The sequence below is a fragment of the Manis pentadactyla genome, chromosome 15 (genome assembly GCF_030020395.1).
Source record: "Manis pentadactyla isolate mManPen7 chromosome 15, mManPen7.hap1, whole genome shotgun sequence".
NCBI classification, from domain to species: Eukaryota; Metazoa; Chordata; class Mammalia; order Pholidota; family Manidae; genus Manis; species Manis pentadactyla.
Window position 1 is genome coordinate 6,954,623 of NC_080033.1, and position 25,677 is coordinate 6,980,299.

At 50.6% G+C, this 25,677-nt stretch overlaps 1 protein-coding gene and 1 long non-coding RNA gene across 3 annotated transcripts in view; one reads left to right on the top strand and one right to left on the bottom strand.

Annotated features, from left to right (window-relative positions):
• Positions 1–6,375, bottom strand: part of LOC118928750 (uncharacterized) — an 11,677-nt gene extending 5,302 nt beyond the window's left edge. Inside the window, exons 1-5 of one of the 2 annotated variants that reach the window (XR_008993924.1) lie at positions 6,245–6,375; positions 5,271–5,529; positions 4,400–4,545; positions 1,934–2,943; positions 956–1,012 (exon numbers count right to left, since the gene is read on the bottom strand). This is a non-coding gene — a long non-coding RNA (uncharacterized LOC118928750). Of the gene's footprint in view, positions 1–955; positions 1,013–1,933; positions 2,944–4,399; positions 4,546–4,757; positions 5,236–5,270; positions 5,530–6,244 lie in introns of those variants that run through there. The other variant, XR_008993925.1, reaches the window with a different exon arrangement.
• On the top strand, positions 6,188–24,799 carry SMG9 (SMG9 nonsense mediated mRNA decay factor). Its single transcript, XM_036918256.2, has 14 exons — positions 6,188–6,480; positions 9,019–9,174; positions 11,392–11,466; positions 11,557–11,821; positions 11,927–12,024; positions 13,666–13,778; positions 16,864–16,975; positions 18,878–18,973; positions 19,400–19,485; positions 21,750–21,856; positions 22,336–22,443; positions 22,607–22,735; positions 23,020–23,164; positions 24,284–24,799. The coding sequence occupies exons 2-14, from the start codon at positions 9,025–9,027 to the stop codon at positions 24,360–24,362; spliced, it is 1,563 nt and encodes a 520-aa protein (XP_036774151.1). The 5' UTR covers positions 6,188–6,480; positions 9,019–9,024; the 3' UTR covers positions 24,363–24,799.
• The last annotated feature ends 878 nt before the right edge of the window (positions 24,800–25,677 follow it).

Below are 25,677 nucleotides of genomic sequence, written 5' to 3' on the forward strand. Positions count from 1 at the left end.
CTCTACCAGTTCACCAGCCTGGAAGCTCTCCAGCTGACCCTTCGGTTTTGTTATGGAGGCTTCATTGCAGAAGCATGACTGATTACAGCATTGGCCAATGGATATTGATTCCACCTCCGCTCTCCTTCCCAGAGGCCAAGGGGTGGGACTAGAAGTTCCAACCCTCTAATCACATGGTTGGGTCCTGTGGCAACCAGACCCAGACCCAGTCTTAGGTTACCTGGGAGCCTCAAAAGTCACCACATTAACATAACAAAAGACCTTTTATCCTCTCATCACAGTAAATTCCAATGGTCTTAGGAGCCCCCTGCCAGAAAATTGGATGAGGCCCAAACATTTATTTATTATAAATCACAGTATCACAGCTATTCCTGCCTTAAGACTCCTCTTCCCTCTCAAACATACTTTGTTGTAATTGCCCACTGAGACAGGGACCATGGATTTAGACAGAGTAGGGCGAGGGCCTCTGGAAGAAGACCCCTACCAAAACTCCATGTTAAACAATTAAGCAAAGCCAGAGTCACACTTGATTCTCTAAGGTAAAAATGTCAAACTAGGAATATAGGCATTCTTCAGTGAGATTAGTTAAAACTAAAAAGCCAGGAGTAACTTGGCCTGGAATGTTTGACTATCCCCCAGATAAGAAAGTACCTCAGCATAGCCTGTGTTTTCACTGTGTTAATTAGAACACACCATTGTAAGATTTACTTTAGCCTGCTCAAAGGCCCAGCTTATTTTCTTTTAACTTTACCCAGATGCTGCTTTTCTTCCTCCAGCCCTAAATCAAATGATTTGCAACCTAGGCAAGTAATAACAGCAAGCGAGCCCAGTCATAAACAACATAGTAGAAACAGGAAGGACTCCATCTTAAATATAAGATTGCATTTTAAAACCCAAGAAGTTAAAAAGTAAGCTTTTTAACATACTCTTTAATAAACAGACAATAACAGCCCACCTTGGGAGCAGGACAGGCAGTCCTGATTGATATGCTCCAGACCAAGAAGCTGCTATCCTGGGAAAGAATCAAAGCAGTAAATTTCTTATGTAAACTTTGCAAAATAACCCAGAAGACTGATAAGAAACTTTGTGTCTCCTCAAAGATAAACATTTGGGGACCATTTGACAGGTCTGCATCCGTAGTCCTGTCTCTCAACCACCTATAAAACTCCTAGACAACGCACAACTACAGACTGTCTCGTTCCCTCCTGGTGCAAGCAAGGAGCTCTTTCCTCTTACTGTATCTCTAAATAAAAGCCTCGCACGTGCTCTCCCACCTTGAGTGTTTGTGAAGTTCATTCTTCAACTCTGTGAACAAGGACCTTGGCATTCCCACCACCCTCCTGTCCCTCTTGCCCCATCCACCTAGAACAAACATCACTAGTATTTGTCCAGGTCTTTTATGGTCCATAAAGGAAGTTAGCTGTATCATCTACATCAACACTAGACTGCAGTCCAAAGACCTGTTTTGAGCTTTTACGCTGTGTGGAAGGAAGAGCTGCCAATATATAAAAGGGGATTTTACAATTTAGAGGGGATGTCAAACTTAAACTTTCTTTTACAAGGATGAGCTGGCCCTTCAAGTCCAAGCCCTCCTCCATTGTACCCTGCCCGAACACCCCTCCCCTCCTTGGGGATGGGGTTCCTAAGCGGAGTCCATTTTCCCTCTATCACTGCCATCAACATACAAACATGCTCTAATTTCTCCACTTCAAAGCATGCCACTGGAATGTTAAGTTCTTTATCCGCCAATATCCTTAGAGTTCACGATGTAGCCACCAAACTATCATCTGGAATTCAAATTCCAAGTCTTTATTTTAGATATTGTAAAACCACTGTTATGTAGAAATCCTTTTTACAGAACAAACTCCTGTTTCAGACATAAAGAGGGAAAGGAGTCAGACACACAGAAGACCTCTTGTAGCACTTCATCCACCTGAAGTTCCGGAGCAGGCACCACCGATCAGTAGTGACCACAGTTAGATCGGTGGTTGCTTCTGGAGTGGGAGGACTGCCAGGGATGGGGCACAAGAGAAATTTCTGGGGTGCTGGAAATGTTCTCCCTCTTGACCTGGTTAGTGGTTACATGAGTATATATACTTGCAAAAATTCATTGACCTGTACCCTTAAGATCTGTGTTCTTGGGGTACTTGGCCATATTCAAATTACACCTCGCCAAAAAGAAAGTTAAAGAACTTAAAAACTTTTCCTTATAGAATCTGCATTATGATATTGGTAAGTTTTTATAACTTAGTTAGATTGGGGGATTAAAAAAAAAACATGTTTTTTTCTGGGTGGCTCCCACATCCACCTCTAGCTACGGCCGAGACCCTTGTTCCCCAGTTCGTCTCCACCTCTTTGGAGCAACTTGTTCCGCGGACACCAGGTCATTTCCCCTTCTGCTCTTCCTGCTCCCTCTCTGCCCTTCTCTACAGTCCTGTCCTTTCCCCATTCCTAAATGTGGGAGGCCCCAGGGCCTAGTCTCTGCTCTCATGGACTGGGATTGGTTTTAGCAAATCCCAGGGTTTTAAATACCATGTATCTATACATCAACAACTCCAAAATTCAGCATATTTGCAAAGTTATGATAAAATGACAGGACATCTGGATTTGCTTAAGAAAAAAAAACTATGGGAAAAAATATGCTTAGATGTGCAAGAGGAAAATAGATAAAACAAAATGTAGATGACTGCCAATACTAGGTGCTGGGTATGTGGGAGTTCTTTATACCATATTACATTTGTGTGTGTTGTTAAAATTTCATAATGAACAGTCGGTAAAAATTCTGTTATGTACAAACCCTAGCTTCTACCATTAACTGCAACCACTTACTTGATATCCAATGTGTATCTGAAAGTAAGTTCAAAGCTTGTCGATTTCCCATTAAGACGACTCCTTCCCGTCTTGGTGTAAGTCTGGGGAGAGGAAGTCCTGGGCAAAATACCTCTAAAAACAAAAATCAGTCAAAGGGAGAAATAAAGTTTGAAATCCGTTTATTGCTTACAAACTGCAGTCCCGGACCATCTCTCTTTCCTGCTCCAGCAGAAGCACAACTGGCCCTCCCCTCCCCTCTCAGGTACAGATAAGCCCTCCTGGCCCAGGTAATTGCCCATTGATATGGAGATGAACTTCTCTCCACCCCTGAGGAATGATGCAAATGCACTAAAGCCATACTTCTTTCCACCTCTGACCGCCTATTGATATGCAGATGTACTAAAGCCAGGCGAGATATTCTGGAAATATTACAATTTTGCCCACACTTGGTAGAAAGCATCACTCCATCCAGCTGGTCAGACCCCAAACCTCTAGTGTAACTCTTCAGTCATCCCTGATTCATGCTTCCTCCCACACAACCCTCTTCCTGAGTCACCATCATCTCTTGCCCAGGCAGGGACATCAGCTTCCTCATCTCCTTCCACTCCTGCCCAGCTGCAGGCCATTCTCACAGCAACCAGCTTTGCCTTAACTTCTTTGGGCATTGATTAACAGTCACACAGTTCAAAACATCAGTCTTAAAAAGTCTTCCTCAAAGTTCTGATACTTATCAGTCTATAGCCTTCACCCCCTTCCCAGACAACTGCTGTTATTGTTGCTGTTCATTATAAAAATCTTTGTAAAACACACATCATAACTTGCTCATCCTTGCTCACAGCCCTCTAATTGGTTCTTATTACTCTTAGAAGTAAATTCCGAAGCCCTTATCAGGGCCTACAAGAGTTTATATAACCTGGCTCCTCTCTAGCTCCATCCCTGAATAATCCTACCTCTCTTACCCTCCTCAGTCTGCTCCAGCTACTCTGATTACCTTGATAATCCTTGAATAGCCAGGTCCACACCTGCCTCGGGGCCTTTTCACTTCCTTCCTTCCTTATCTCCTCTGACCTCTGCTCAAATGCAACCTTCTCAGAGCAGCCTTCCCTGACCTTGGTAACTCTGTGATCACTATCACTCAATTCTCTTATCCTGATTTTTTCTTCTGAGCATCTCTTCCCTGACATCATCTGACCCACTACAACATCTGCTCCTAGAGGTCAAGTGTTCTGTCCCATTCACTGTCGGATCTCCAATCAATAGCAAGTCTGGCAGATGACTAGAATTCCATAATTCATTCAATATGTGAATGAATGAATGAATTTGGCAATGGCTCTCAAAATTCCCAATGCATGTATCCTCTGACCCAGCAATTCTACTTCAGGACATGCTACCGATAATACTATCATACACGTGCAATCAGGACTTACAAGGATATAAATGCAGCAAATGTTTTTAAGAGCAAAAGTTCAGAAACAATGTTTACCAATAGAGATATGGTTAAATTAAGTGTGATACATCCACACAACAGCAACCATGCCACTAAGGGAAAAGGCAGCTCTCTGGGTGCTTGACTGCACCACTGACTCACCACTAGGCAATCTGCCCGTTGCCAGGGAAATAATGTGGGCTCGCCCTAAGGTAGGACAGGCTTGGGTCTGAATCCAGGCCCTGCTGCTTCCCGACTATGGGGCCTTCAGTAAAGCCCTGCTTCTCTTTCAGACTCATTTTCGGCATCTGTTAAGAAGGGAGGAAGGTTGCAGTGATGTATGTAAGACAGAGCCTGGTACACGTGGACCCATAGTCAATTCCAGGCCCCCCCCCGTTTTCCCATTTTAAGTTATTTCCACCATTGAGGACTGCCCAGATATGAAACTGGGATTGAGAAATTCAGTTAAGAAAAACAAATATGACCTGAGATGAAGATACTCAGAGGGACACTGACAGACCTGATACAAAGAGGGCCGGTATTGTGTATCTCTGCTAAACACCTATGATTTCCCAGAGAATCCATAAACAACAGGACTCTCAACTCTGCCTCTGTGATCAGTTTTCACCCAGCCGTGGCAGCCTGAAGAAACACTTCCACCTGGCACTGGTCATGAAAAACGGCAGCAAGGTTGAGGCCTGGAGGGGAGGAGGCAGCTCAGAATCATTCACTATCATTACTATCGTAAACCATAAAACAATGACAACACTTAATGCTACTGATGCCGGGGTTCTTGTTTGCGGAGCCGAAGAATGAGCTTCACAAACAGTCAAGGTAGGAGAGCAAGGTACATGCTTTTATTTAGAGATACAGTGAAAGGAGAGAGCTCCTGGCTCACGCCAGGAGGGGACAAGAGAGTCTGTAGTGGTGTGTTTGTCTAGGGGGTTTTATAGGCAGTTGAGGATTTTTCAAGAACATGAAAAAACTTAGGGTTGGGGACTTGTTAAGTGGTCCCTGAATATTAAAAATTAACTGTAAGGAATTTCCTGCCTTGATTTCTCTCTGGGACACTGGCGCGTTGGTCTGGGAGCATATCAAAAGGCTGCCTTGCCCAGCCCCCAAGGTGGGCTGAGGTATTGTCTACTTGCTAAAGAATCTTGCTTCTTGAACTTCCTGGGTGTTAAAATGCAATCCTATCTTTAAGATGGAATTCTTCCTGTCCTTTACTATGCTGTTTACAGCTGGGTCTGCATGCTGTTAGTTGCTCAGTTTGCAGAATCACCTCCTCAAATCTGAAGGAGGAAAGACAGCACATAGGCCTGGGCCTTTTAGCATGCTAAAGTGAATCTTACACATGGTTACAAATGATTAGCATAATAAAAAATGTGCTACTCTTCTTTATCTGGGGAACATTAACTGATTTCACTGAAGAATGATTCTAGAGCTCAATGTTTAACATAGACCTTTAGTAGGAGGGTTTCCTTGCATGTAGTTACATTGCTCTGACTGCGAGTATCTCTCGCCTTGTCCCCTTCGGAGGCCTTCACTCTACTCTGACTATCTATGGTCCCCGTCTCACTACTAGGCACCAGGCACCGTTCTAGGCACTTTTACTCAATAAACTCTGCTAGTAACATCATAAGGCGCCATCATCTCCATTTTTTGAAATGGAGGCAGTGAGGGTTTAGACAGCTTGGACCGGGTCGGCCCCACCCGACCACATCCCGCGAACACCCTGACAAAGCAGAACTCGAACCTGAAACCTCCCGAGAGACCCTCTTTCCCTGAGCAGGTCCACGCAAGCCCTTACGAAGCGCACGCGCACTGAGGGGGAGCCGCAGAACCCTGAACACCTCCCCTTCGTAATCCGCATGCGTGCTGAGGCCAACCACCTCCAACGCATGCTCAGCTCAGCGCTCACGCTCCGTTCTCGCGCGCTCAGCTCGGGGCGCATGCGCGGGTCCAGGAACCCGCGCGGGACCTGGTCTCAGCTAGGCCCCGTCGTACCTCCTACTGCTCTTCCTCCTGCGGCCCGGCCTTTCTTGGGTGCCGCTTCCGGGGTGCTCAGACCGGTTTCCGAGTGACCGCTGCCCGCTTTTTCCCTCTCCCCTACGCTCCTGGCCTCCCCCGACGCCATATACAGGCCGATAGCTTGTTGCGGAACTTCCCCGCCCCCACCCCAACTCCGTCACGGAAAGCGCGCGTCGCGCTGCGCCCCAAGAGCCAATCAGCAGCTGCCTTAGGTAAGGGCCCCTCCCCCCTCCCCTAAACCCGCGCTTGGCTCGCGCACCGTTGGGGGCGGAGCCCCGGCGCGTTTCGAAGCCCCGCCCCTTCCTTGACCCTTAAGTGGTTGCTGGGCTGTTGCTCGGCGGGTGTGTGTAACTGAGTGGGGAGCCGTGAAGTTCCCGTTAAATACCGGGTTGGGTTGGGGTGGCGGAGGGAGGGGAGAGCTGGGGACAGGTAATGTGTAAGTAGGGATTTCAGTTCTGGGAGACCTTATTAGAGCGAGCCTGTGAACTGGCCGTAAGGTACTGCGAAGATTTTCTCGCACGACGTGTCGCAGAGGGCCCTTAAAATACTGGGGAGATACTGCAAATAGGTCCAAGTACTACTGTGCAAACGTAAACTTAAGTTGCGGGGTTCCTCGTAGGAGGTCTGCAAACAGATGGCTACTTATGAGGGATGTCCGCTGAGTGAACACAGACAAGTTCTAGGAAAGGCGCCATATGGAAGTCTATTTTAAGTGCTAGAGATTCTTTAGAAAAACAGTATGGAGACTTAAGTTCTGGAGTGGGGGGTGTTTTACTAGGGTGGGCATAAATACAGAGTTAGGAATTGGGAGTCTCCCCAAATAATTTGGAAATAGGTTCTGGGAGATCCCAAAAAAGGAATGTGAAGAGATGCTTAAGCACCCCAAAGAATGCGTAATTAGACTTTTAATTTCTGGGAGGTCACCGTAAGTGTCCTGTAAATAAACACAAATAGGCTGGCTTTACAGTTTTGGGAGAATTCCAAAAGGATCCTAGAAACAACACTGGGGGTCCCCAAGTTGCATGTAGGTGAATTCCTAAGTTCTGCGGAGCTCCCCAAGTGGGTTATTGAAAAATACATTGAGATACTGTGGAAGTTCCCAGGATAATGTGTAAAGGACACTTACTTGTATGGGTCCTCATAAGTGTATAAACTGATTTTAGTGCTGGGGCAGAATCCCCCATTGAAGCATGAAAACAGACAAGCACAGAGGGGGTCTCCAGAATAATGTGTAAACACAGTTGCAAGGGAGGGAGGAGTCTCAATTTCTGAGAATTTCTGTCAGAGACTAAACCGTCACTGAAGTGCTGAATGAGTAATTTGCCATAAACATCTATAAACAAGCCTGTCTCTCTCTCAGAGAGCAGTCTTCAACCCAATTTGTGGCTGGCGGGAAGAGGTCTAGTAGAGCAGTGAGAGAGAGGAGCTAGACAAATACCTGCATGACTGGCACAAATTAACTTCCGCACCCTGTAAACCTGCACTTCAGTTCTGGAGAGTCTCTCACAGGGACCTGTTAATGTCACTATGTACTGGGGTGGGAGGAGGCAGGGGGACTTAGAGTGATTTATTAACAGGCACTTCAGAGCTAAGCAAGGGTCAGCAAACTTTCTGAGAGTAATTATTATAGCAGGCCTCTGTCTCAACTAATCAGTTCTGCCATAGACAGATTAAAGTAGTAAAGAGAAACTGAAGTTCTGGGAAGGCAGAACTTAGACAATCAAGAAGGCAGCCATAGACAATCTATAAATTGATGGGTGTGTCTGGGTTTCAATTAAAATTTAAAAACAGAAAGCAGACCAGATTTGGTCCATAGGCTAGCTTGCCAGCTTGATCCATGAACTATGGCAGATGGCCTCATGGTCTTCCAAACAGACTGTTAAGTACTGACGCTTGCCTAGAATGAAGTGTAAACAGCTACTTAAACGGTAGGGAGTGGGTCATATAAGGTCAAATTAATCTGAACACTTAAACTGTGAGGGAATGCAGACCATCAGGAATGGAAGGTAAGCAGACACCTAAATGTAAAGGAATACCAGGTGAAAATAGGTCGTGAAATGCTGGAGACCCACCCCCACATATGCCAGTATTGGGTAATCAAAATAGTTGTCAACTGAGGATCATGTTACTGATTTGCCTTGCTGCATTTTGGGAAAGAGTATGTCCCATTTTTATGTGACTCTGCCCATGAATTTTATTTATGTTGGGGCAGAGTGATTAATAGTTGGGAATTTGGCTGCAAGTAAGAGACTGAAATGTATTTGTTCCTCAACTGCATCCAGAGGTAAGCAGTTCAAGGTTAATAGGGGACCCCCAGACCTTGTATCTTGGTCTACCATGACTTAATTCCACTAAGATGCCTCACAGTCCAATATGGCTGCTTGAGATCCAACCTCCACATCCACATTCCTTCCAACCAGGAGGAGGAAGGGCAAAAGGCATGTACCAGCATCTGTGAAGGAAAGTTTCTGAAACTTCTAAAACACATCTCTGGTGTCATACCACTCATCAGAAAACTTAGTCACATGGCCATACCAAACTGAGAAGTATAATCTGGACAGCCATGTCCCCAGTCAGAACTGAGGGTTTTGTTTTTTTGGAAGAACTAAAGAATGGCTATTGTGAACCAGTTGGCAGTCACTGCCACAGCCACAGGACTCTCTTGAAGTGCCTTCTTATTTGGCTCTGGATGAGCCATTGTGGTGGGAGAGACCCTCTTCACCCTAGAATCAATCTCTGTCTCTCTGTAGGCAACCATGTCTGAGTCTGGGCATAGTCAGCCTGGGCTCTATGGGATAGAGAGGCGGCGACGGTGGAAGGAGCCTGGCCCTGGCGGCCCCCAGAATCTCTCTGGGCCTGGAGGTCGGGAGAGGGACTACATTGCACCATGGGAAAGAGAAAGACGGGTGAGTGTTTGGGCCTACGGGCAGCATTCATATGTCCACTTGTTCCACAAGCGTTTATTGAGCACCTACCACATGCCATGTACTAATGTAGATGCTGGGGACCTATCTGAACAAAATCAACTGCCCTCATAGAGTAAGAGGGTGAAGAATGATAAAGGGGTTGGTTTGAGATGAAGTGGTTAGAGAAGGACCCTGGGAAGAGGAGACTTGAGCAGAGACCAGAAGAAAGTGAGGGGACAAAATCTGAAGAATGTTCTAGACAGAACAGCAAATGCAGAGGGCTGAGGCCTATATCTGGTGTGGTGCAGAAGTAGCCAAGAGACCTGTGTAGCTGCAGTGGATGAAGAGAAGGGGAAAGTGATAGAAGATGAGGTCAGAGAGGTAACTGGGGCCAGATCGTGGAGGACCTGGTAGACCTTGGAAAGCTCCTCAGATTTCACTGACTGAAGTTGGCATTGGAACGTTTGAGCTGAGAGCCGCCATAAGCTCTTGTTTTAAAGAGTTGTGTAATGATAACAATACCTGTTTCTGTGCACTGCACTAGCACTGTGCAAAGTGCTTTACATCCTTTGGGATTTTGAACCCTTACAACAACCCCATGAAATAGAACCTGTGATAGATGCGATTTTTACTAATGAGGAAAATGTGTCTCAGAGGAGAAGGGACTTAGCCAAAAGCACAGAGTCAATAAGCTTTGGGGCCAGGACTTGAACCCAAGTCCAGCTGAGCCTAATGCAGCACCATTCTGTCTGCTATATAGAGTCTTGGACTGGGAATTGGGAGCCTCAGTGTGGTCCTACATTGCTGTTCTGTGATTCGGTGACCCACTGCCAGAACCTGCCCCCAGAGGTCATTCTCAGGGCCCTGCCCACCTCTGACAGGTGTTTGGTGGGGTGGAAAAAAGAAACAGTTGGGACCAGTTTCTGAGCCATAAAACTGCAAACACGAGGAATAATTTATTCACTGTGAGCTCAGCTCTTGCTTGTTCCTTCCCTAGGTCACAGCTTAAGTGAGTGCACACAGCCTCTCTTCCTTCCACACACGTTCTTCTGGGGAATATTACCATCTTCCTACACCTTTAGTTTCAGCCCCTGAACAAGCAACCCCCAAAACTCTTGTCTCTGTCTCTGACTCTGCTACAGCCCCTTAACATCCTCCATGTCCCCTGCTGACCTCAGCATCTTCCTGCTAGTATCAATGACAGCCCATTGGGCCCTTTACTGAACACCTCCCTGCTCCCAGCCCCACGCCAGTCAGGCACCAGTGCTGTGCATTGCTCTTCCTGAATGAATCTGTCCATCTTCTCTCCACCCTCATAAACTCCGACCAGGCATCATCCACTCCTCCCTGGACTTCTCACCTGTCTCCCTCCCTGGCCTCCTGGAAGTCCACAGCCTCTCCTCCTGTAGCTCTCTTGCACCTCTTCTTTCCAAAGCTCTTTCATATCCATTTGTTTTGTCTACCGTGGCCAGTGAAGTGGCAGGAGTTAGAAAAGTATCCTCAATATATGGGTGAAGGGAAGGGTCAAGACTCTCCTGAGGTTAATCAGGAAACCCGAGAAGAAATAGGACCCAAACTCAGGTCTCTTCCCTTTCTTAAGCAGACTGGGTGTGAGTTGAAAGAGGCATAAAGAGGGCAGGATATGGAATCAGTCCACTGGCTTGGCTGGCACAAGAGTGGAGCTGAGAGGGTCCAGGTGGCAGGGCTGTCAGGAGAGCAGCTCCCACATAGTGAGCACCTTCGCGTGTCAAGTGCCACGTGGGCAGCTTACGAGTTCTGTCTTTCAGCCTCTCAGTCCTGTGAAGAAGGGATTCCTACTCCATTCAGCAGATGAGGAAACAGGCCTAAGCGAGGGTGGTTCTTTATCCAAGCTCACACAGCCAACAGAAGTCAGGGCCAAGTGTGAACCCAGATCGTTCTAGCTTTAGAGCTCTAGCTCCTTATACGTGGGCTTGTTGTCCGGCAGAGGTGGCTGAATGGAGTGGTTAACACCTAGGTTCAAATTCTAGCTCCACTGCTTATTGGTTGTGTGAGCAAAAACAAGCCAGTTAACCTCTCTGGACCTCAATTTCTTAATTTGTAAAAGGGGGTTAACAGTATCACAGGGTTGCTAGTAGGATTGAAGGCATTTAGAACAGTACCTGGTACAAAAGGCCTTCTTGAGGGTCCAGGGGAGCCAAGGAGCCCTTCCTGAGTGACTGCCCTCTCTCACCACAGGATGGCAGCGAAGAGACAAGCACCTCGGTCATGCAGAAAACCCCCATCATCCTCTCAAAACCTCCAGCGGAGCGGGTGAGCAGGGAAGCATTTTCCAGAAGGGGAGGCTGGGAGCAGTTAGGGCGAGGATCTCTCCCAGTGACTGGAACCTTCTCACTCCCACAGTCAAAGCAGCCACCACCTCCCACTGCCCCTGCTGCCCCCGCTGCCCCCGCCCCGCTTGAGAAGCCCATCGTCCTCATGAAACCTCGGGAGGAGGGGAAAGGGCCTCCGGCTGCAGCAAATGCCTCAACCCCCGAGGGCACTGCCCCGCCACCCCCTGCAGCCCCCGCGCCACCCAAGGGGGAGAAGGAGGGTCAGAGACCCACACAGCCTGTGTACCAGATCCAGAACCGGGGCATGGGCACTGCCGCACCAGCAGCCATGGACCGTAAGTCGGGGCCAGGTGGGATCTGGTGGGACCCGCACCAGAACGTGGGAATACGTTCACAGACCCCCACCACATCCTGTGTCTCCTGCTTTCTCCTGTCTCCAGCTGTCGTGGGCCAGGCCAAGCTGCTGCCCCCAGAGCGCATGAAGCACAGTATCAAACTGGTAGATGACCAGATGAATTGGTGTGATAGTGCCATTGAGGTACTGGGGGTGCTAGTGGGATGCCCTGTCCCTGCTGGAGCTTCCCGAGGTCCCACACCCTCACCTCCTCACCCCCTACCTGTATGTACCCTCTTGCAAGGCAACACCGGATGATGCAGCTTTCAGGCAGTTGTAGCAATGAGAGGGAATGGGTCAGAAAGGTCTCACCAGCCAGGGCAGAATTTCAGTGGCTTGCATCAGCTCAGCTATTCTGGTTTTTAAGATACTGAAATACTTTGGTACTGGTTGGTAAAGAGGTACTCCCACTCCCACTCCAGATGCCCTGGGATCTCTTGTCCCCTCCCACAGCAGGGTGGCCTCCTGGACCCTGTTCCTTTCCCCTTCTAAACTGTGGTGGAAACCGGCTATGCCCACGTTAACTGGTTTCAGTGTCGCTCCCTGGAGGCTCCCCCTTCCTTCCAGCAGCCCCTGCTCCAGTTAAGACCTCAAATTACTGGACTGTCATTCATTCCTCCAGTCTCTCAGTCTTCATTTCCCCCGTGCTGCTGCTTTTTCCTCCCAAACCTGTCACATCCTGCCCCTGCTCAGATTCTCCCAGGTGTGTCCCCTCTCCTCCAACAGCTTGACTTACTAGGACAACATGTCAGACCCATCTATTTCCTGGCCTCTGCTGCTTTTCTGTGTCCACTCACGCTGTCATCAGCTGGGGAGCTTTAAAAAAAACAAACAAACAACTGCTAGTGTCCAGGCTCTACCCTGTCGAGTAGAACTCTGCAGTGATGAAAACGTTCTGACTTTGCACGGTCTAGTACAGTAGCTATTCTCCCTGAATGTGGCTATTGAGCAGTTACTCCCTTATCCCCATATGGGACTACTACTTACTGAAGAACTGGATTTTTAATTTTCATTTTCATTAATTTAAACCTAAATAGTCATATGTTCAATCAGTCAGCAGATTGAACAGGGCCAGCGCTGGATATTCTGCTTTAATGTGTCCGGGGTTAGGCCCAGGATTAGCCTCTTTTTATTTTGTAAAGGTCTCCAGGTGATTCTAAGGAGCAGCAGCCAGTTGAGGGCAAATGTTTTCTTTGAGGAGTGTCTCTTACGCCCCCTGGTGGTGAAAGTCAGCAGAGCTGGTGGCCCAGAGGTGGAGGTCTCAGGATTTCCCAGGACTCTTAAATCCCACAGACAAGCGCCACAGTGGACTGACCTCCCCTTCCTGCACACTACACTCCCTTTCTCGTGCTTCCCTATGTCTTCCCAGCCTGCCTGAAGCAGGAAGCCTCCCAGGAACCTGCCCCAATAGCCCTCGGTTGCCAAGTCCTGTCTCCTCCTAGCTGTCCTGCTCTGTGCTTCTCCTGCTCTCTTCCCCAAAGGCAGGCTTTCTTCCCGCTGTTCCAGCCACACTGGCTTCCTGTCAGCTTCCTCACCATGCCAGGCTCTTTCCACTTCGGCACTCTCACAAAAGCTGTTTTTTGTGTCCAGAACATTCCACATAGATACACACACACAGAGGCCCTCTGCCCAGTTGAGGGGATTGGGGCCATAGAAGTTTTTCTTCAGATCTGAAAAGGTAGGTGGGCGAGCCGAGAAAGTCCGCCCCAGCCCCGATCTCACCCCCTCTCCCATCCAGCAACTGACAGGAGTTATGAGGGTCCGATTCCTGCTTCTTCCCCGTAGTACCTACTGGACCAGACCGACGTATTGGTGGTTGGTGTCCTGGGCCTCCAGGGGACAGGCAAGTCCGTGGTCATGTCACTGTTGTCAGCCAACACTCCTGAGGAGGACCAGAGGTGAGGCGCTCCTTAGGTAGTGGTGTGAAGCCAGGAGGGAGGTGGGCACTCCCTGGGACAGGGCAGGGCGGGTCCAGTGGTGGAGGTGGTGTTTCCAAAGGGCTTTGGGAAGTTGCTTCCTCTCGCTTCATCTCAGTGTCCTGTCAGATGAGGGTGACTGGGGGCCAGACTAAACCTTTGTGTAGCTCCAAGGTAGCCGGGTAATCTCTCCCTTTCCGCCTTGCCCCAGGAGGCGGTACAGAGCCCAGCCAGGAACTGGGACGATGCATTCATTAAAGCTTTGGATTCAGGCCCACCAGGGGCTCAGACCCGCTATCACCATGACCTTGGGTGGGTCACTTGACTTCCCAGTCTCTCACTTTCTCATCTGTAAAGTGGAGTTTTGGAGGATTTAATAAGATAAAGCAAAAGTTAAGAACGTGGCACAGAACAAATTCCCAGAGGGTGCTGGCTGATTCAGCCTGGGAAATAGCAAGGGGAAAGAGTGCTGGATGTAGGGCTTGGGCCCTAGACCAGTTTCCATCCTGAATTCTTGAGTAAGGACAGGGTAAGATCGTGAAGATACAGGATGAGGTCCAGGAGAGGATTTGGGAGAGGAGGTTGCTCAAGAACTAGGGACTAAAACTGGGCACAGAAGGAAAGGGAGAAAGGCAGGGATATTATAGGGACACATACAGTTTAATTAAGGAAGGCTCAACACGGGGCATGAGAAAGTAGTAGCTACTTGGGGTCATCTAAGAAACATTGTATTTTTCTGTTTTGCTTTTTATAAAGCAAGTGATACTACCCTGGACTCCATGAATGGGCATTAGGGGTTCATGAACCTTCGAACAGTACATGCAGACCCGTATGCACATCTGGAGTTTCCTTCTAGGCAGTGGGCCCTAGTTTCCATCAGATCTCAGAGGAGCCTACTGGGGACCCAGAAATGGGTTAAGAACCTGAGAATGTGCACGAGCTAGAACTGGAGCCGTGAGATCGCTTCGCCTCCTGGGTCAACTCTGTCCTTCCCGCCTCACACGTGACCTCAGCCCACCTTGGCTCCGCTCTGGAGTGGCTTCAGCTCTTCCCAGTTACCTTCTTTCCCGCTCTGCTTCCACCCCCAACTAGCCACGTTTCTGCATGGCTCCCTGTTCAGATACCTAAGCTGAAGAGAATCCTATTTGCCTCGCTTATGTTTTTGAACCATGGTGTGGTGAACTTGAGTGCCAACTCTTTGATCAGGTCTCGCAACCTTTAGTTCCTAATTGTCTTTAGAATTCATGTGCGTCTGCCCTCCTTCCTCCCACCTCGTGGTCCAGGTCATTCATGTCTCCCCCGGAGGATACTAAGAGCCTCCTGGCTGGTCTCCCTGTTCGAGTCAGCAAGCACGGATTGAGTGTTTACTGTGTGCCAGGCTCTGTTCTGGGTGCTGGGGGGTGCGACGGTTAACAGAACTAGCAACAATCTTTGTCCTTGTGGGGCTTACTTTTTTATGGGGGAGATAGTAAACAAAGTAAATAAATATATTGTTTGGCATGTTAGGAGATGATAACCTAACAGGAAGGAGTTATAGAGAGGCAGTGTTGGGACTAGGTTACAGTTTTAAATCAGGGATCAGGGGAGGCCTCACCAAGGGGGGATGTTCGAGGGAAAAATGCACTCAGAGGAGGGAGATCATGCCCATCAGAGAGAATGGCAAATTCAAACCTCAGAAGGGGGAGCTCGCCTGGCATGTGTCTAGAATGGGGTGGAGGCCGTGGAGCTGGAGCAGAGTAAGCGAGTCAGGAGGTCAGGTCAAGGAGGCAAACGGAGGCCTGAGGTACTGGCCTGTAAGTCATCATCGCTCTTGCCACCAGCAGCAAGGGGGAGCTGTCCCCCCAAAAAATCCGCTCCTATCACCCCTCTCCTTAAATCTCTTCAGGGGCTCCTCCAGTCTCATGGGCCAAAGCCCCAGCTCCTTACCGTGCCCCACAAAGGCCTGTGTAGCCTCCCCTTACTCTCAGCTCCCCTAATTCTCTTCTCTTACCACATTAGTCTTCAGTTCCTCATACACGCCACCTGCCTTCTGCCTCAGTTAGTCTTTGCTTCCATCCTCCATCCTCCATCCCCCCTCAGCTCCCCTTTTAAGTTAAAGTTGCTTAAATTCTCTCTCCTCCTCAGTGTCTTCATCTGCCTCCTAGGGCAGCCCTTCCCAGCTCCCCTGACTACACTCTCCCCACCTAGAGCAGTACACACCTCCTCCTCATGCCCACAGTTACTGATTTCCCTTGATTCATAAGCAGACTTTTTGTCTTGTTTGCTGCTACATTCTGGTGCCTGGCTCGTAGGCCGTCTTCAGTACAGTGCTCAGGGAGAGGTTCCCTGCTCTGTGTCAGAGGGCATTCTAAGCATCTCAGGGAGGTGGGAGTTAACCCTTTGACAGGTAGGTACTATTATCCTGACTTTACAGATGGGAAGATATAAAATCTCTTTGTCTTAAGTCACAGAGGGACCAGGCTGAGCTCAGCAGTTTAGGGCAAGGCCCAGCTCTGCCTGTTTTGCTCTCATAGCCCCATCATCCAGGACAGTAGACATGAGGGACATTAACCTGATGGTAAGCACCAGGAACCAAGACACCAGGCGCCTCTCACGGGGGGTAGACAGTATGCAGTGTTGCTCCAGTGCCTGGCATAGAGCCCATACACTTGACAATTAGTAGCTGACAATTTTACATCTTCTAAGGGCTTTACCATATTAACCTCACAGTGACCTAAGAGGTTTAAGACTTCTGTTATCCCATTTTACAGATGAGAAGGAGACTAAGGAACTTGTCCAAAGCCATACAGCTGGGAAGAGGCAGAGTTGGGATTTGAATCCTGGCGGTCTGGCCAAGTCTCTACTCTTAAAACACCTCAGTCTACTGACTTTGTTAAATGAGTTAACAGATCTACTTCCAGGTAGAGGTGAAGTCACGTGACTTAAACCATAACCCCGGAGACAGCAGCGGCCACGGACAGATGGCTTTGTGGGCAGTGTCTCACATGCTCATTTCACAGGGTCACACTCTGGAGCCATCAAAGGCTGCAGAATGGACCTCTAACGCACCTCCCACTCCTCTCCACAGGGCATACGTTTTCCGGGCCCAGAGCGCCGAAATGAAGGAACGAGGGGGCAACCAGACTAGTGGCATTGACTTCTTTATTACCCAAGAGCGGATTGTTTTCCTGGACACACAGGTGCCAACCTCTGCTCGCCCTGCCCTGCTGCATGCCACGTGCAGCTCCATCCCTGAGTGTTTTTAAGCCAGAGCCCTGCTTGGATTCCATGTGGTTCCTGCCAAGCAGGGGATGTGCTGGGTGCCCTTGGGCGAGTTACGTCTTCTCTTGGCCCTCAGTCTCTTCTTGCCAAATGGTGCCGCCTCCCCTTCCACCCATTGTGTACACAGTAGCCTAAAGAACCGTCTAGCATAGAGGTTAAAAGTGTTGAGTTCCGCAGTGTCCAGATCCTGCCTTTCATTTTTACCAGCTGCGTGACTAAGTGCGTTTCAATCTCCAAACTTGGTTTCTCCGTCTATAAATGGGGCTGAAAATTGTCCTCAGCCTCATGGGATTGTTGCAGTGACTCCGTGGAGCAGTCCAACAGACTGCTGGCACAGGACCTGGCACGTGGGTAGCATTCAGGCTCGGCGCTTTGTTATAAGTGACGTGTCACGTGTTTGACTGGCAGCTTTCCTCAGCTTCGCCCTGGCCCTCAGGCAAAGTCCCTCTCCCTTGGCCGGGCATTCAGGGCTTAAGTGGCTCACCTCCTTCAGGTTTTAGCCTCCCCTCTGGTGTGTAGTCACCAGCCCCTCCATGCACACCACCTGGCCTCACCTTGGCCTCTCAGACCCTCTGGCCTTTCCTCATCCTGTTCCTTTTATCTGAAACTACCTACAAGCTGTGTGCGACCTTGGCTGCTAAGTTTTTAAACATTTCCATTCCTGTTTTCTTAAGTAGGAAAAATAATACTGCCTACCTCATAAGGTTTTTGTGAGGCTTCAGTGAGTTAATTCAAGTCGAATCCTAAAGACAGCACCTGACATGAAGTAGGTACTGAGTACTCTTAGTGTATCGTTATCATTAGAACACCCTCCCCTTGCCTTATTGCCCCCGGACACCTTCTCCTCCCTGAAGACTGCTGGGTGCAGCTGCCTCCTGGAAGCCTTCCCGTCCTCTGAGTGCACACGAGTGCCTTTGCACCTCCCATCACGAGTCTGGCTCTTGTGTCTGCCTCCCATGCCCTTTCTGCCCGGAGCTCTTCATGGAGGGGCCCTGGCTCTCCTGGTCAGAGACTGGCTCATAGCTGGTGCTCACTGACTGTTGGTGGAACAAAGATCCGGCCACCTTGGGCATTGAAGACACGGAGCGTGTATGGGCTCTAAACCACCTACAAATGTAGTGTGAAACCTGTGTGCCAGGCCCTGTGCAAGGACTCCGGGAACCTAGAGATGAACTGGACCAGCCGTGAGCTGGGGTAGGGCAGAGCAGGAGTTAAAACCAGACAGAAGAGAACACTGCAGTGTTGGGGCTTTAGAAAGCAAGCAGTTGGGAGAACCTCTTCCCTAAAGAATTCCACTCACTGCAGTAAGATAGGCTATCAAGCTAATTTAGGTCCTTCAGATTTTAAATGGAATAGACAAGGTGCTGAGCTCACCAAGGATTCTTGCACACCCACTGATGCAGTTTTTAAAGCCTCACCAACTTCACACCAATCATTATTTTTCAACCTAAGTAATTATCTTAGCCAAGTTTTGAAAGCATCTGAAACAACTAACAAAAGAAGGGGCTCTTGAAGGGACATGACTCATTCCAGTGAATGTTAAATTCACCACACTGGCAATGTTCCTCTCTTTGGGCCCGAGGCACTTGAGCAGTACGGTGTGTAGAAGAGCTGGGGGAAGTGTGTCTGCTTTGAAACTTTCATCCTTCACCTCTTCTCACTGACTAGCACTGTACTAAGTAGAAACTGCTTGGGTTTCTGACCTTGTTTTGTCCTGAGATAGGTGATATATTTCCTTCCGTGTGTGGAACTTGGGTAGCCGTGACCCCGAGGATCCCGACCTCAGCCTCTTCCCTGACATCTTCTCCTCTTTGCCTCAGCCCATCCTGAGCCCCTCCATCCTGGACCACCTCATCAACAATGACCGCAAGCTGCCTCCAGAGTACAACCTGCCCCACACCTACGTTGAGATGCAGGTGAGGGGGCCGGCCGAGCCAGGCCTCGGGGTGAGGGCTTACCCTCCCCTTCAGGGTCTCTGACGGGAGCTGGATATGTGTTGACCTTGTTTCTGCTTCTTAAGGGCCCTGGGTGCCCCAAGAGCTGTAGAAAGATGACAGCTTTGGGAGATCTTGCTCTGCCCCTCAGAAAAGTTCTTTCCCGCCCCCTCCTCCTCCCAGCCTCACTGTCCGCCTGTGTAAGATGTGGGTAATCATGCCTACCTTGCCTGATGGAGGCATGGCCTATAAGGGCAGGGCCAGCACAGTCTGGGCACATAGCACTTCAAGGCTCTGAGGCTCTTAGGTTGCTTCCCCCTCAGGTAAGTCCTGAGAGTCCTGGGATCAGTGACCCCAGTCTGGTCAGAGGGGATCTTCAACTCTGTGTCCTTTCCTGCCCACCCTCAGTCACTCCAGATTGCTGCCTTCCTCTTCACGGTGTGCCACGTGGTGATTGTTGTCCAGGACTGGTTCACGGACCTCAGTCTGTACAGGTGAGGAGCTGGCGGGGAGGGGGAGCCAGGCAAGAGACCAGGGCCCAGAGGCTGAGCCTCTTTCCCAGATCTCTCCAACGTATGTGCACACCCAGCCCTCCACTGACTTCACACGTCACTCAGAATGAAATATGCAGGCCTTCCCATACGTGGCCAACAAGGCCTTACAAGGTAATGGTGCCCGTCACCTCGCTGACCCCTCCCTCCACTGAAGCCCTCTTGGCCTCCTGGCTGTTCCCCACACAGTGTAGGACCTCTGCGCCCCTCATTCCTCAAGGGGAAGCCCTCTTCCCGCAGATCTCTGACCCCTTCCCTGTGTCCCTCAGGCCGACCTCAGGCCTTACCGCTAACTGGCAGGGTATTGTAGGTCTCTATGGTCTGTCTGCCCCGCTGGAATGTAAACCCCAGGAGGCCAGAGTACCGTGCGCCTCACACAGTGGTTGGCACAAGTATATAATACAAATCCTCTGAATAGCACAGTAAGGAGTTGGCCTGTCTGGTCCTTAGAGTCTTGTCCCTCTCCCCCAGGTGTGTTTACCATTCTGTTGGGGCCCTGGCAGGCGGGAAAAGGGATGGAGTCCTGCCTGCAACAGCTGGAGGTTCCAGAAATGCCCCTAGACAGGACTGGCTCAGAACCTATGGCCGCAAGGTTTCCTCTTGGCCTCAGGCCCAGAGAGAGAGGGTGCTGTGGGGGGGCCAGCCGCCTTGGGCACAGGGCCCAGGGCCCAGACTGGAAGGAAGGAACAGGAGCTCACGGGGGGGGGGACAGAGCAGAGCTGAAGGAAGCAGATGTCCCTAAAGCCAGGCAGCCCTGGATTTAAATCCCAGTTCTTACTAGGCAAGTGGCTTCTTTTTCCAAAATTCTTCATAGGCAAGCTGTTTTATGCAGATTATGTGAGTTGAAGAATATGTAGCATGCAGCATAGTATCTGGTACATACTAAGCAATTAATAAATTGGAGGTTAATGTTTGTATTAGTAACTCTGGGATAGGGGAGAGCTGTGGGTGTGGCCAACAATAAAAAACGACTTGCTGGGGGAGCTGGCCTCTGTGACCAGATCTAAGTGAAACTGCCTTCTGAAGTGCCCCCTCCCACCACCACTGTCCTTGGAATTCATTCACATGGCAAATACATTGAACATTTACAGATGCCATTCATTGTCCTGGACACTGGGGATCCAGGTGTTTATCAAAACAGATAAAATTCACTACCCTTTGGTGTTTACATTCTGATCAGGTGTGTGGCAGGGCCTTGTTTTTAAGCCAGAATCTACAGGGGGACCCCAGAGCAGGTGAATCCTTTGGAAATGTGGACAGATATTTGTATGCATGTCTGTATGAGGAGAATGTCTATAGATTTTATTAGGTCCCACTATCCCTGATCAGATAATAGGTTTATTTACTTGTATGTATTTGGAAAAATTATTTTAAAATAGCAAAAACCGAAAACTTAGGTCCACACAAAAACCTGCATACAGATGTTTACGGCAGCTTTCTTCCTAATTGCCCGACTAGGAAGCAGCGAAGATGCCCCTCAGTAGGGGAATGGGTGCATAAACCGCTGCTTTCAGACAAGGGAGGCTTATTCGGGGCTAAAAAGAAATGAGCCAAGAAGCCGTGAAAAGACACCGAGGAACCTCGAATGCCGATCCCTGAAAGCAGCCCGTCTGACAAGGCTGCCCACTGTAGGAGCCCAACTGTAGGACGTTCTGGAAAAGGCAAAGCCATGGAGACCTATAAAAAGATCAGTGGTTACCAGGAGCTGTGGGGAGGGAGGGATGAATGCGTGCAATGTGCAGGGCAGTGGGAGCACTTGGTGTGCAGCAGGCAGACTGCACAGATGTAGGCACACATCACTGTCGCCTAAACTCACAGCGTGCGCAAGAGTGCGGGCGCTGTGTCGGAAGCCTCAGGCTTCGGTGGCACTGATGTGTCGGTGTGGGTTCCCCGGAACGGTGGCAGTAGGGGAGGCTTTGATGGGGGCAGAGGGTCTATGGGAAATCCCTGTACTTTCCACTCAGTTTTGCTGTGAACTTAAAATTGCTATAAAAAATTTTAGTTTTTTTAATAGCGTAAACTCATTAAAAAATGCATGCATTGACACAGGACCATGGATTGGTGTCAGACAAGGTTGTCTCTGAATTCCCTAAAATTGTGTGGGAAATATTATGTGATTGCATTTTTCTAAGTGCGGCTTCACAGAGGGAGCCCCCTTCCCCAGGCTGTGGGATATGGGGCACCAACCTCCCACCCCAAACCCCAAGGTTCCTCCAGACGGCCGAGATGGTAAAGCCGTCCACCCCATCCCCCAGCCACGAGTCCAGCAGCTCATCCGGCTCTGATGAGGGCACCGAGTACTACCCCCACCTGGGTAAGAGGCTTTCTGGGGGCCGGGAGGGATTGTGGGGGGGAGGGGGGAGAACCAGGGGCCCCGTGGGGAAGGGGAGAGCCAGGAACACACCCCCAAGAGCAGTGGGGAGGGGCGTCAAGAGGGGTCAGCTGCTGCTTCCTCCAAGGTTCCCACCTGGCCGCCGACGGCGTCCCCCCTGAGTCTCGGTCTGGCTCCTTCATCAGAGTGCCAGCCTCCTGGGGACAGGACCCCCACCCAAATCCCTTCTGTCATACTCCTGACCTCCTCTCTTTTCCATCAGACTGGGGGCTCCTTGAGGGCAGAAACCCCACCTGACTCATCTCCGGGTCCCCAGCTTTCCCCAGCAGGGTCTGATGCTGTGTAAATATTTCCAAGTGCTCTGAACTCCGGGGTGAGGGCACAGCGTTGGTGTGAGCAGGGGGAGCCCGCGGCGGGGCCCTAGCTGCCTCACAGGGCCCCATCTCTCCCGCCACCCTCAGTCTTCCTGCAGAACAAAGCTCGCCGGGAGGACTTCTGTCCTCGAAAGCTGAGGCAGATGCACCTGATGATAGACCAGCTCATGGCCCACTCCCACTTGCGCTACAAGGGTGAGGATCCCCGAGCCATCCCCCAGGCTGGCCAGTGGCCTCCTTACTCCTGATCCAGTCCCGCAGCGCGGTTGAGTCTCCTGACCCCAGCTTGACCACCATGCATGTCCCTCCCCGCTGCCTGCTGCAGGGGGCCTGCCAGCTGATAGATTCTCTCCCCCAGGTACTCTGTCCATGTTACAGTGCAATGTCTTCCCTGGGCTCCCACCTGACTTCCTGGACTCGGAGGTGAACTTGTTCCTGGTGCCCTTCATGGACAGTGAAGCAGAGAGTGAAAACCCACCAAGAGCTGGTATGGTTCCCCCTCGGGGAATCTGGTCTGTAGGGAGACCGGGGAGACTGGTCCTTCCTTGGTCTGGAGGGGACGGACCCACCCTGGTCTGAGGAGAGACTCTGGTCTGTCCCTAAGGTGCTCGGACCCTTCCTTAAGAGCATGTTTCCAGCTTGTGGAAATACAGGCAGAGCTGGGCCAGGGCTGACCTCTGGGTGCCCTGGAAGCTCAGGACACTGGTTGACTGGGAGAAAGGCCCTCTCTTGGCAGACTGTCTCCCTTACCCTCCCCACCTCAACTTCCAGGACCCAGTTCCAGCCCACTCTTTTCCCTACTCCCTGGGTACCGGGGCCACCCCAGTTTCCAGTCTTTGGTGAGCAAGCTCCGGAGCCAAGTGATGTCCATGGCGCGGCCACAGCTGTCACACACAATCCTCACTGAGAAGAACTGGTAAGCGCTCTTGGCAGATGGGGAGGGGGTTGGCGGAGAAGCCCCGCCCCGGTGCAGACAGAGGGAGGCTCCCAGTGATCTCCGCACATCCCAGTTCCTTTTCTGGGACATTGACGATTGCTGCCATCTCGTAAGCACCTCTTCCGTGCCAGGCACCATGCCGATTCATGTGCTTTGGAATCCTCCTGGTTAGCCAGTGGGGTGTAGGTTTTGTCACTGATTTTACTAGTGGGGAGATTTAGGCTCAGAGAAAGGAAATGTCACATAGCGAGGTCACACGCTTGTGGTTAGCTGTCAGTTGACTGTACGGAGTAGGACCAGTGAGGCCAGTCCTGAGGCCCTGAGTGCAGAAAGCAGAGCCTCCACGTAGAGGACCCCAGAAAGCGTCCGGAAGCACAGGACCTGCACTGTGCAGCGCCCACTGGGTACCAGTCACATTGTCCCCTCCATCTTCCCGCCTCCTCCGCCAGCTGGCATTCTCTGCCCTGCTTCCCAGAGCCCTGCACCACCTCGCAGCCCTGGCTTTGCATTACCTCCTATGTCCAGAGCCCACAGCAGGTCTGCCGCAGAGCCAGGACCGCCTCACTCAAAGTTCCAAGAGACACACTTGGGAGGGAGATAGCTTGGCTGGGCGTAGCCTCTAGCTTGGCCTCCCTGGACCTCGGCCGAGGGGGTAGGGAGTGCCAACAGCAGCAGGAGCCACCCTGGTGGGTGCCCGGTGGGGCAGGGACGGAGCCCTGCTCCCCTCCTGGGTCTTAACCCGGGCCTGGTGGAGGGAGAGACACGTGGAGGTGCGGTGGTCATGCGGCTGTTAGACCTTTCTGATCATCACAAGACTGGAGGGAGTAGAGGCGGAACCCTGTCCACAAAGTCTAACACTAAGTGGAATGGGGTCTTGAGTCTCCGTCCAGACCAGGCACCTTGAGCCTCTGTGACCCCAGGTGAGGTACAAAATCAGGGCCACCTTCCATCAGCAGTGTTATCTTCTCTGTCACCCAGTCGAGGCAACTCCCATCTCAGGTCCCTACATGGGGCCTGATTTCCCACCCAGCCAGGGCCAGTGCCAGGCTGAGAGGGGTCGTGGCCGAGGCAACTCTGACTGCTGGCTTCTTCTCACAGGTTCCACTACGCTGCCCGGATCTGGGACGGGGTGAAAAAGTCCTCTGCCCTGGCAGAGTACAGCCGCCTGCTGGCGTGAGGCCGAGGGCAGGAATGTCACGCAGAGAACCCCCTTCGGGGCCCCAGTGGATGGCGAGGGAGCACGTCCTCACCACGATGGGGTGGAGGGTGGCAGTAGGCCTGATGGGCCAGGAACTGTTACTTTCTCGCCCAGAGACATGAGGTGTCCTGGGCCGGGTCCCCCACCCTCACTGAAGCATTGTTGAGGGGGGGACATTGAGATCCCACCCCCAGCCGGGGACGAGGCCGCCCGTCCTCAGTCCCCCAGGGACAGCTGGTGGCAGAAGTCTGAATGGTCACCAGGAAGCCCAGGCTCCACCTTGACCTCCCTCTGCAGGGACAGGAGCAACAGGCCCTCTTCCCTGACCCCAAACCTTTTCATACTGTGAGGCCGGGTCCGGGGAGCTCTCTGTTGGGGCACATCTGGTGGTTCAAATAAAAAGTCATGCAAGCCTGTTCCAGCGGTGCTCGGCCTCCCCACTCCCCGCCATTCTCTCCCGGGAAGCAGAGCAAACTTGGGCTTAGCCCTTGGGGGGCAGCCCCCTCCTATCAGTGGCCACCCCTTGGAGCCTGAGTGAACTGTGGGGGGACATCCACTGTAGATCACAGACTTGTCAGGGACAGATGAAGACCAGCCTCTGCTGAGAGGAAGACCTTAGAAAGGGGTGTTCTGTTTCCTGGGGAGACACCGAGCCTCTCCATGGGTGCTGGGACAAGAAATAGAGCGCCCACCTGCAGTAAAGGCGCTGACCGCTCTCGAGTCCTCGACTCTCACCTGACAACAGCGTCTGCCTTTGCTGAAACGCCTAGTTAGATTCAATGCCTATATCAATACATGGTTAGGAAAGAGAATATGCCTCATTAAATACAATCGTATAGTACTTACTCCTAGTTGTAACAGGTTCTGCCTTGTTCAGGTGTTCATACCCTTACCCTTATGATGCCTGCTGTTGGTGAAATGTGGCTTCCATCCCCTGTAAACCTTACCTGCTCTTCCTTAAACATGGTGCCTACCTTTAAATTCAGAACTCACAGTTAAGGTATACCATACAGTTCAATATAGTACCTGCCCTCATCTCGGTTACATACAATCCTCAGTCTTTTTTTTCTTAAATTTTTTATTAGGGTATGATTGATAATTACTCTTATGAAGGTTTCACATGAGAAAACAATGTGGTTACTACATTTACCCATATTATCAAGTCCCCACCCACACCCCAGTGCAGTCACTGTCCATCAGTACAGCAAGATGCCGCAGATCCACTATGTGCCTTCTCCGTGCTACACTGTTCTCCCCGTGATCCCCCACACCATGTGTACTAAACATAATACCC

Coding starts and splice junctions, on each gene's coding strand:
- SMG9 (XM_036918256.2), top strand. CDS start 9,025: ATGTCTGAGTCTGGGCATAGTCAGCCTGGGCTCTATGGGATAGAGAGG. Junction 18,974..19,399: donor ACACCTACGTTGAGATGCAG/GTGAGGGGGCCG, acceptor GCCCACCCTCAG/TCACTCCAGATTGCTGCCTT. Junction 22,736..23,019: donor TGAAAACCCACCAAGAGCTG/GTATGGTTCCCC, acceptor CTCAACTTCCAG/GACCCAGTTCCAGCCCACTC.